Genomic DNA, 12052 nt, shown 5'->3' with positions numbered 1-12052 from the left:
AACCCCCCTGCCATGGGCAGGGACATCCTCCACTATACCAGGTTGCCCAAAGCCTCATCCAACCTGGCCTTGAACACTGCCAGGGATGGGGCAGCCACAACTTTTCTGGGCAACCTGTTCCAGTACCTCACCACCCTCAATGTAAAGAATTTTTTTTATATATCTAACCTAAATCTCCCCTCTTTCAGTTTAAATCCGTTGCCCCTTGTCCTGTCACTACACGCCCTTGGAAAAAGCCCCTCCCCAGCTTTCCTGTAGCCCCTTTAGACACTGGAAGGCTGCAATAAGATCACCCCGGAGCCTTCTCTTCTCCAGGCTGAACAGCCCCAACTCTCTCAGCCTGTCTCCATAGCAGAGGTGCTCCAGCCCTCGGATCATCTTCGTGGCCTCCTCTGGACTCGTTCCAGCAGCTCCATGTCCTTCTTGTGTTGGGGACCCCAGAGCTGAAGGCAGTATTCTAGGTGGGGTCTCAGGAGAGCAGAGCAGAGGGGCAGAATCCCCTCCCTCAACCTGCTGCCCACGCTGCTTTGGATGCAGCCCAGGATACAGTTGGCTTTCTGGGCTGCCAGTGCACAGTGCCGGCTCATGTTGAGCTTCTCACCCACCAGCACTCCCAAGTCCTTCTCCTCAGGGCAGCTCTCAATCCATTCTCTGCCCAGCCTGTACTTGTGCTTGGGATTGTCCTGACCCACGTGCAGGACCTTGCACTTGGCCTTGTTGAACTTCATGAGGTTCTCACAGGCCCACCTCTCCAGCCTGTCAAGCTCCCTCTGGATGGCATCCCTTCCCTCCAGCGTGTCCACAACACCACACAGCTTGGTGTCATCTGCAAACTTGCTGAGCGTGCACTTAATCCCACTATCCATGTCTCCAACAAAGATGTTAAATAGCACTGGTCCCAGTACCGACCCCTGAGGAACACCACTCATCACTGGCCTCCACGCAGACATTGAACCATTGACCACAACTCTATGAGTGCGACCATCCAGCCAGTTCCTTATCCACCGAGCGGTCCACCCGTCAAAACCATGTCTCTCCAGTTTAGAGACAAGGATGTCGTGTGGGACAGTATCAAAAGCTTTGGATAAGTCCAGGCAGACGATGTCAGTTGCTCTTCCCCTATCCATCAATGCTGTAACCTCATCATAGAAGGCCACCAAATTAGTCAGGCAGGATTTGCCCTTAGTGAAGCCATGTTGGCTGTCACCAATCACCTCCTGTTAAAGCACCAGCTCAATGGATGCACAAGCAAATGGCCCTTCACCCACTCCACACACTTTTCAGGAGGCTTCTGCAAGTCCTCTATCACCCGAGATCTTTTTCACTGTAAGATTCAAACATTGCACTTATTTTGTGTTTATTAGCTGACATGGACTGCTGACATGTCATGCTAATTACAAGATCCACACACGTGCTACAAAATTGCCATCGTGGCAAGATTCAGACATGCCAACTGGAAAACACACAGAATACACAGCAAGGGGGTTATGGTGCTTTTGTAGTTGGGTTTTATGATTTGAGCAGACCACCTTCACTACGAGCTCCCCAGTTTTAAAAGACGGTTAACAGCCTTTGGAGGGCCTGTTCTCCAGCTCTATCACCCACAGCAATGCTACTCATACCACATACCTCTATCACCAACAGCTGTTTGATTTTGCATTTTGTTAAGTATGATGGGTAATTATTTTTTCTTAAAAGACATTAACAAACCTTACTCAGACTAGCAAGTCCTGGCCTGTGCCTACAGCGAACCCAAACAGTACAAAAGGAAGAGATAGGGGCCCAGATACAGAAAAACCACGCAAATAGATCCACTAGTTCAGCACAACGCAGTGATTTTCCTAACAGACTCAGCTCAGCACGTGGAGACAACATGGTGACCACACCATCAAGTTGAGCTGGTCAAGACAGTTGGACAGAAGAAAAAAAAGCAGGGCTGGAGACACAATGAGAAACAACCCCTGCTCATGCGTGGGAAGCTGCTGGTTGGGCTGACTTCAGCACAAATAAAGTTTCAAGGGGAGTTTTTGCTGGACTCCAGGCTTCTGCCCAAAGCGATGACACACAAGGAAATTAGAGCCACCGCCAGGATTCAGGCACACAAGGGATCTTTTGTTCCTCTAAGAAAAGCAAGAAGCAATCAGCCAAGGCACTGGCAGCTACACTGGCTCTCCGGGGGATCCTGGATGTTCCCCCAAAGCTTTTAGCCTGCTTTTAGGAGCACAAAGGCTTCTGCAGCACCCAAAGGTGTAAAAGACACCAAGACCCAAGGACACCTCACCAGGTAGTATCAGGAGGATGGGGACCAAGACCAGAGAAGAGATGATTGCATTGCCCTGCATGGAATGTGTTCCCCAGCCCCCCAGCCTCAACTGTTAGCAATCACTAAATGATCCATCCTTCCACCACCCCAACACTTGATTCCACCACCTCCAGTAGCAGCACTTGGAGCAAAGTTAACTCCACGCTGTGTGTTTTGCCTCAAACAATATTGTTTCAACGAACCGAGTGCACTTAGCCTCACACTGGGTATGCAGGGAGTTTCTAAAGAGCTGGTCACCGGAAAAATTAGAGGCCATCACATGTGAATTTTAATCACTTGCCCCTTTTTTTTTTTTTTTCTTTTTTTTAAGCTGTTTTACATGCACGTGCTGCAAAGCATCCTCTTTGGGAGAAGCTTTCACTCACAGGGGAGTTTCGACACACGCCCTTATCACAGTAAGTGTTCAGATGCTTTGCCAACTATTTTGGCCCAAAAGAGGATCAGATAATATTACACACTCTCTGCAGCCCTTTGCCCTGCCCACTCAGCTTTTTTTGGTTTTTTTTTTCCTTTTTTTTTTTAATAAGCATTTCCTGACAACGGGGCAACACCAGACACAGGATCCAGCAGAGCTTAACAGCCACTGGTGAAGGTGCCTCCAGTCCCATCTCATGGACACTATCAGCTTGAGGCAGGCGAGAAAGCCCAGGACAACTTCACTGACACTTTTACACCAGCAAAGGTCTTAAGTTCTGCCCTGGAACCCTGTCTCTACATGAGAATAGTATACTAGAAGCCCAGAGAATTAAGAATCTAATTGCCTCCAATTTTTCTCATTTAACAGAGAACCTTAAGTTTTTGTGCCCTTTCTCCTTGTCTTCCACTCAGTCCCACTCAGTCACCTCCACTGAGTCTTCCCAGAGTGCTATAGGGCACTAATAAAGCTAAAATATACAAATATATGTTTTTATTACATACATATATTATGCATTTTATATATTTTATATATATTTTAATATATATACTTGCCTTCTGCACTGGAGAAGAGCTATTCAGGGTGACTTCACGGTTCCCCATTATAGAATCATAGAATCACAGAACGGTTTGGGTTGGAAAGGACCTCAAAGACCATCCAGTTCCAACCCCCTGCCATGGGCAGGGACACCTGCCACTACACCAGGTTGCCCAAAGCCTCATCCAACCTGGCCTTGAACACTTGCAGGAATGGGACATCTACAACTTCTCTGGGAAACCTGGTCCAGTGCCTCACCACCCTCAGAGGGAAGAATTTCTTCCTTCAATCCAATCTAAATCTCCCCTCTTTCAGTTTAAATCCATTGCCCCTTGTCCTGTCACTACACACCCTTGTTAAAAGCCCCTCTCCAGCTTTCCTGTAGCCCCTTTAGGTACTGGAAGGCTGCAATAAGATCACCCCGGAGCCTTCTCTTCTCCAGGCGGAACAGCCCCAACTCTCTCAGCCTGTCTCCATAGCAGAGCTGCTCCAGCCCTTGGATCATCTTCATGGCCCTTCTCTGGACCCGCTCCAGCAGTTCCATGTCCTTCTTGTGTTGGGGACCCCAGAGCTGAAGGCAGCACTGCAGGGGGGCTCTCAGGAGAGCAGAGCAGAGGGGCAGAATCCCCTCCCTCGCCCTGCTGCCCACGCTGCTTTGGAAGCAGCCCAGGACACAATTGGCTTTCCAACAATTATGTCCTTGCTTTGCTTGCCCTGTAAAAATATGACACACCTTGCAGCCTTCCTTATCGAGGTCTTCATGAAAAGGACAAAGTTTGCCCTCGGAGAACGGCTGCACCTTGAAACCCCGCAGCAGGAGAGAAGCCGGCACCACCAGCTCGCTCACACACTCGCTCCAAGTTTGCACTGTTTGCCCGTGGCCTCAAAAACGTCTCGAGCGCCATTTGAGCAATCCTTGTTTTGAAGGGTTTATTACCTCAGTGCGGTGTCTGACGTCAAGGAAGCAGTTTAATGAGAGTCAGCTAATCAAGTCCTGCTTTGCCCCACAAATCCCATGAACATCATCCCACAGACATATATAAAAGCACAACAACAGAGAGGCTGCTCGTTGCAGCAGAACTTGGAGATGGCACTCCACCAGACACTGGACAAGCTCACGCAGTGAGCTCAACCCAACGACTGCTCAGTGGGTCCAGCAAGTTATGTACTCAGCAGCTTTCTTCTCAGTGATGTTGCAAATAACATCGGCTGCTTCCAAGCAATCTTCAGCAGAGAAGGCTTGTTTTACCCATTTGAATTTCTTCCATTGAGGACACTCTCATTGAAAGAAAACCAGAGAAATTCAAACAAAATGCACATCTGCACTACTATTCTCGTTTTTCTATAATGTGATTTTCATTGGTGTACTGGCAGCCCAGAAAGCCAACCGTGTCCTGGGCTGCATCCAAAGCAGCGTGGGCAGCAGGTCGAGGGAGGGGATTCTGCCCCTCTGCTCTGCTCTCCTGAGACCCCCCTGCAGTGCTGTGTTCAGCTCTGGGGTCCCCAACACAAGAAGGACATGGAGCTGCTGGAGCAGGTCCAGAGGAGGCCACGAAGATGATCTGAGGGCTGGAGCACCTCTGCTATGGAGACAGGCTGAGAGAGTTGGGGCTGTTCAGCCTGGAGAAGAGAAGGCTCTGGGGACACTTTGTAGCAGCCTTCCAGTGCCTGAAGGGCCTTCAAGAAAGCTGGAGAGGGACTTTTGACTAGGGTGAGTAGTGACAGGACAAGGGGCAATGGATTTAAACTGAAAGAGGGGAGATTTAGATTAGATAAAAGAAAGAAATTTTTCACTCTGAGGGTGGTGAGGCACTGGAACAGGTTTCCCAGAGAAGCTGTGGCTGCCCCATCCCTGGAAGTGTTCAAGGCCAGGCTGGATGAGGCTTTGAGCAACCTGGTGTAGTGGCAGGTGTCCTTGCCCGTGGCAGGGGGGCTGGAACTAGATGGTCTTTGAAGTCTCTTCCAACTCATCATTCTATGATTTAACTTGGGTTTAGAATGAATAATTCCATTATTTTAAAAATACATAAGTCTATATGCCTCCATACAAATGCCCGCAGCTTGGGCAATAAACGAGAGGAGCTGGAGATGCTTGTGAGCCTGCAGCGCTGTGACCTGATCGGCATCACAGAGACATGGTGGAACGACTCCTGCGATTGGTGTGTTGGACTGGAGGGGTATAAACTGTTCAGGAAGGACAGGCAGGGGACACGAGGAGGGGGTGTTGCCCTCCGTGTCAACGAACAGCTAGAATGCTTGGAGCTCCACCTGGCAAGTGATGATGAAAGAACCAAGTGCCTGTGGGCCAGGGCGAAAGGAAGGGTAGGAGACTTTACAGTGAGGGTGTGCTACAGACCACCCAACCAGGAGGACCAAGTGGATGAGGCCCTGCATAGGCAGATAGGAGTTGCTGCTCGTTCACAAGCCCTGGTCCTCATGGGGGATTTTAACCACCCTGACATCAGTTGGAAAAACAACACGGCGGGGAACAAGCAATCCAGGGGATTCCTGGAATGCATTAAGGATAACTTCCTTATCCCAGTGATAGAGGAACCAACGAGGAGAGGTGCCATGTTAGACCTTGTTCTCGTCAATAGGGAAGGGCTGGTAGGTAATGTTGAACTCATGGGTAGCCTTGGCTGCAGTGACCATGAGATGGTGGAGCTTGAGATGCTAAGGGCAGCTAAGAGGGGGAAGCTCAGCAAGCTTGAAACCCTCGATTTCAGAAGAGCTGACTTTCGCCTCTTCAGGAACCTCCTTGGTGGTGTGCCATGGGATAAAGCCCTGGAGGGACTAGGAGCCCAAGATTGCTGGTTGACTTTCAAGGATCATCTCCTCCAAGTTCAAAGGCATTGCATCCCCAAAAGGAAGAAATCAGGCAAAAACACCAGAAGACCTATATGGATAAACAAAGAACTCCTGGCTAAAATCAAATACAAAAGGGGATTACACAAAGCATGGAAGCAGGGACTGGTAACCTGGGATGAGTACAAGGAAGTTGCTCGTGTACTCAGAGACCAGGTTAGAAAAGCGAAGGCCCTGACAGAGTCAAATCTGGCCAGCGATATTAGAAATAACAGAAAAGGATTTTATAGGTATGCGAGAGAAAAAAGAAAAACGAGAGAGAATGTGGGGCCTCTCCAGAAGGATACAGGTGACCTGGTTGCTGAGGACATGGAGAAGGCTGAAATATTCAACAACTTTTTTGCCTCAGTCTTCACTGGCAACCACTCGAACCACATCACCCAAATCACAGAGGATGTTGGCTCGGTCTGGGAGGGTGAAGAACCACCCAGGGTAGGAGTAGATGAGGTCCAGGAACACCTAGAGAACCTGAAGGTGCACAAGTCCATGGGACCTGATGAGATACATCCACAGGTCCTGAAGGAACTGGCGGCTGAAGTTGCTAGGCCACCAGCCATCATATTTGAGAGGTCCTGGCAGTCTGGTGAGGTTCCTACAGATTGGAAAAGGGCAAATGTAACCCCCATCTTTAAAAAAGGGACCAAGGACAACCCGGGAAACTACAGACCAGTCAGCCTTACCTCTGTGCCAGGTAAAATCATGGAACAGATTCTCCTGGCAGCTGTACTAAGGCACATAAAAAATAACCAAGTGGTTGGTGACAGCCAGCATGGCTTCACTAGGGGCAAGTCGTGCCTGACTAATTTAGTGGCCTTCTATGACAAAGCTACAGCACTGGTTGACGTGGGTAAAGCAACAGATGTCGTTTTCCTGGACTTGTGCAAGGTGTTTGACACTGTCCCATATGACATCCTTGTCTCTAAAATGAAGAGACACGGATTTGACAGATGGACCACTCGGTGGATAAAGAACTGGCTGGATGGTCGCACTCAAAGAGTTGTGGTCAATGGTGCGATGTCTACATGGAGACCAGTGTCAAGCGGTGTCCCTCAGGGGTCGGTTCTGGGCCCAGTGCTGTTCAACATCTTTGTCACCGACATGGATGACGGCACTGAGTGCACCCTCAGTAAGTTTGCCAATGACACCAAGTTGTGTGGTGCCGTGGACCCACTTGAGGGAAGAGATGCCATCCAGAGGGACCTTGATAGGCTTGAGAATTGGGCCAGTGCAAACTGCATGAGCTTCAACAAGTCAAAATGCAAGGTCCTTCACCTGGGTCGGGCCAGTCCTAGGCACAAATACAAACTGGGCACAGAGTGGGTTGAGAGTAGCCCTGAAGAGAAGGATTTGGGGGTGTTTATGGATGAGAAGCTCAACATGAGCCGGCAGTGCGCTCACACGACCCAGAAGGCCAACCACATCCTGGGATGTATCAAGAGAAGCGTGGTCAGCAGGTCGAGAGAGGTGATTCTCCCTCTCTACTCTGCTCTTGTGAGACCCCACCTCGAATACTGCGTCCAGTTCTGGTGTCCCCACCATAAGAGAGACATAGATTTGTTGGAGCGTGTTCAGAGGAGGGCCACAAAGATGATCCAGAGGCTGGAGCACCTCTGCTACGAGGACAGGTTGCGGGAGCTGGGATTGTTCAGCCTTGAAAAGAGAAGACTTCGGGGGGACCTATTAGCTGCCTTCCAACACCTGAAGGGAACCTACAGGAAGGCTGGGGAGGGACTTTTTACAAGAGTGACCACTGATAGGACAAGGGGAAATGGGTTTAAGTTGAAGGAGAACAGATTTAGATTAGATCTTAGGAAGAAATTCTTCAGTATGAGGGTGGTGAGACTTTGGAATAAATTGCCCAGAGAAGCTGTGGATGCCCCCTCCCTGGAGGTGTTCAAGGCCAGGTTGGACGGAGCCTTGAGTAGCCTGGTCTAGTTGAGAGGCGTCCCTGCCCATGACAGGGAGGTTGGATTGACAATAGACACAACGCAATCATTTAAAAGCTAAAGCACTGCAAAAAGAACGAAAGTGTTGTACCAGTTTAGGTTTAACATGCTCACAGACCTCTATCCAGATGGCTGAGCTTCCCAAGTACCTGTTTCCCACCACGCTTAATTGTTCCCCTATTGCCTCAAGCAGAGCTTCAGACAGGAGGCATCACACATTGTTAGTAATTCAGTTAAAAAAAAAAAAAAAAAAACAAAAAAAAACCAAGTCCTGTCCAATGCACTACAACCCATCATCCATGAGACACACCATCCACGCGCTCTGTCTGTGGAGCTCCAGCACTCTCCCTGCAGCACGGCGGAGGGGAAAGCCCAGATCAAACTGCAGAGAACACAACGTCCACCCAGCTGCTTTCAGATTTAAAATATAGCATGCTACATCTTGAGGTACGTTTCAAACAACCAGGCAGATTCCTATAATCCACGTTACAATCTCCTCTCAGCCCCATTTGAATCCTTCTTTTGTACTCAAGCCTGCAATTACCGTAATACCAGCCCAAGACAAAAAGCACCAGAGAGCAGTGCTGAACAGCAAGTACCTTGTTTAAGAGCTTTGAAGGTGGTTATTTCGCAAACAGAGCAGCCCCAACCATCCAGAGACCGTGGCTATCAAAACTATAGATGGCTGTCAAAGGAGATTTACTCTGACAAGGGGGAGAGCAGAGTTGAGCATCGCTGGGGAGAGCTGCCCATTAGCCCACCACCTGCAAAAAACACACAGGGATGTGGGAAAACACCCAAGTCTTCCCCAGCACAGACTTCAGCAGAAAAACCAAGCAGTTGCCTTAGATATCTTAGACGTGTGCCCAGGAATACCCATGCATCCTGTCCACATTGGTCAGCAAACCCTGATTCTTCTACAAAGACCCACGCAGCTTGCTGCTCAGCCTGGATTCACGTAACAAGGACGCAGTCCTAACTCTTCCTCTTTCCACAGACAGCTCCCCAAATCTCTAAATTCTTCCCAAAGTGGTCTTGCTCAAAGCACAAGCACTCGTAGGAGGTATGAGCTGCAGGTTGGAGCCAGTCTGGGTACAACCCATCTGATGGCAGCCCGTGGCAGCGCTCCCCCGGGTGCATTTCTGGATGGAACTCTGGCTCGTCGTTGATTAGAAACGCGTTCTAACTCACCACTTAAAGCCAAGACACAGCAGGAAACGGGCTGAAACCCTTGGTAAACAGTTCCATGTTTACTCTTGCTATTAAAAGCCAGGGCTGTATACAAATCACAGCTAATCCACAAGCAAATCTAAACACACTGTGCAAGTCCAGACAGCTATAATAAAACGATCCCCGGCGCAACAACTTTCAGCTTCCTCAAATTCTCTCTTTTAGATCATGGCTTCTCTGGTAAGAACAAAATCCTGCATCTGTTCTCAGCAATAAAACAAATACATAAATAAATAAGGTAAAACTCACACCGCGTTCATCTGGTGAAGACACTGCTTTGAAGGATCCACAAACATCTCCAAAGATCTGACAGTCACCTCCTAACTCAAAATAACAGTGCATCCACAAAGAGAACTAACATTAGCTTCTGGGTTTAGTCTGATTATCTCACTGAATTATCTGAAATGCAGTTTCCTCCAAGCTATTAAACATGACATTTGCAGAGTGGTTTGAATTTCTTCCAGGAAACTCATCCAAGCTGCAACAGGAGGAGGATCCCCATCTGAATCACGGTTACACCGAACCCTTGAGTTCCTGAGGACCACATAGATCCCCATCAGCCCAGCAGACTTGGCAGTCGATAATGGGGTCAAGTCGGTAAGCAGAATTAATTAGAAATATCCGACCTCAAAGAGATTTTAACATGAAGCAGTTCTGCACCGTGCAAGGGAGACTGCTGCAGGAACCACGCCTTGCATCTCACAGAAGAGGGTCACCACGATGGGGAGACACCATACCAACTCAGGGATACAAAAGCATGATAGAAGACCTCGTAATCTCACCAGAGATGAAAATCTGGAGGTTTCACACACTTTTCCACGCCTTCACTTTAATTGCATACTTCCAGTGTTTAATTGGGTATCTGGTCGCTTTTGGTCCGTTGACTGAGCGCCCACTCACCTGGCCATCTGCTCATAGGCTTCCTGCGCCACCGCGAAGATGTGAGGATCCATATCCCCCATGTTCCGGCCACTGTACGCGTAGATGACATCTTGTTCGTAGATTGGCAGCTCCTCATACGGATTGATGGCAACAAGTACAATACCTTAGGGCAGATAAATAGAGATACGTTACAAACCAAGTGCAGAGTTAATGTTTCAGGCTTTTCAGGGCTTGCGTTAGTTGTCTTGATCAATTTTTTAAATATGATGCTTAAGGCAAAAAAAAAAAAAAAAAAAAGGATGAGAAGGGAATGGGGAAACGAGGAAGGACTCCTAATCTTTATCTCAGCATGTCCTTTGAACTGCTACGCCTTGATAGCAAGGCTATAAGCTCCAGTACAGCTACAGAGGAGGCATGTGAAACTGGTGAGAAAAGCAAATATGTAATAATCTTCACTGTGTGAAGCCAGGCTTTGCAGAAAGAGCAAGAAGAGCTAAACAGTGCCTGAGCCATCACCTCAGAAAAGCAATTCCTACGCAACCAAAGCTCTGCTAGACACAAACAAATATCCCGGATTTTCCCCTGGCTTAAATTCTGACTAAAAGCTCGTAACAAAGAACGTACTAAAATCAAAATGAAAGGCATAAACCACAGGAAAGGAAGGACAGGGCCTACATTAAAGCTCTAAATTCTCTTTCTTCTCCAGCTGTAGGAACAGGCAGCCCACTGGAATAGGCTGCCCAGGGAGGTGGTTGAGTCCCCATCCCTGGATGTGTTTAAGAATAGGGTGGATGATCTACTTGAGGATATGGTTTAATGGGGATGAGGGACGGTTGGACTCGATGATCTCTAAGGTCTTTTCCAACCTAGAAATCTATGAATCTATGAACGCCGTGCCTGCCCGGAGGAGGCAGTGTGCCCGGGAATTAACGACATGCGAAGCCACGCGTGGTGCTACCACGGGCTGGAGGGAGCCGTTCCGACCCCGCAAAACTCAAACGCTCACGAATTCCACCTCCTCCAAGTACCTTCCGGTTTTGCCGGTTTAAATTGTTATGGCAAGGAGCTCCGGAGAGCACGTGGCCGGTGGGAACGGGCTGATGCAGGGCTCGGGCACGCTCAAGTTACGGCAAAGCACAGGAGCTCTCAGCCTGCAGCAAACACCAGGAGATGGTGACTTCAGCCACGACGGAAGGCAGAGGTCATCTAAGCCACGTTACCGGCCTCCACGGGACATGAACCCAACAGCTTCACCCCATCGTGCCCTGCTCCTATCTGTCTGCATCTTGGCTCTGTCGGGGTCACACATCTCCTCCCCTTAGCGACTGAAAACACGCCTGCAGCCACAACGCACGCTGAGCTGAAGGGCAGTAGCTGCCTCAGCACTCGGTCCCAGATAAGCACTGGTCCTAGCTGTAGGACAGTGCTTATCTGTAGGACACAGATAAGGTCCTACATCTGGGTCGTGGCAATCCCAGGCACAAATACAGACTGGGCAGAGAATGGATCGAGAGCAGCCCTGAGGAGAAGGACTTGGGAGTACTGGCGGACGAGAAGCTCAATATGAGCCGGCAATGTGCTCTTGCGGCCCAGAAGGCCAACCGCGTCCTGGGCTGCATCAAGAGGAGCGTGGCCAGCAGGTCGAGGGAGGTGATTCTCCCCCTCTACTCTGCTCTCGTGAGACCTCACTTGGAGTACTGCGTCCAGTTCTGGAGTCCCCAACATAAGAAGGACATGGACCAGTTGGAGAGGGTCCAGAGGAGGGCCACGAAGATGATAAGAGGGCTGGAGCACCTTTCCTATGAGGACAGGCTGAAAGAGTTGGGGCTGCTCAGCCTGGAGAAGAGGAGGCTC

General features: G+C 49.3%; 1 protein-coding gene across 1 annotated transcript in view; it reads right to left on the bottom strand.

Moving 5' to 3' along the window:
- The window catches only part of MYO5B (myosin VB), a 133553-nt gene that overhangs the window by 112773 nt on the left and 8728 nt on the right, over positions 1 to 12052 (bottom strand). The window contains 1 exon segment of the mRNA XM_086629200.1: positions 10217 to 10361. Coding sequence (XP_086485326.1) covers positions 10217 to 10361 — 145 coding nt within the window.

This window comes from Tauraco erythrolophus, chromosome Z (genome assembly GCF_009769465.1).
Source record: "Tauraco erythrolophus isolate bTauEry1 chromosome Z, bTauEry1.pri, whole genome shotgun sequence".
NCBI classification, from domain to species: domain Eukaryota; kingdom Metazoa; phylum Chordata; class Aves; order Musophagiformes; family Musophagidae; genus Tauraco; species Tauraco erythrolophus.
This window is presented reverse-complemented; position numbering and strand designations above follow the sequence as displayed.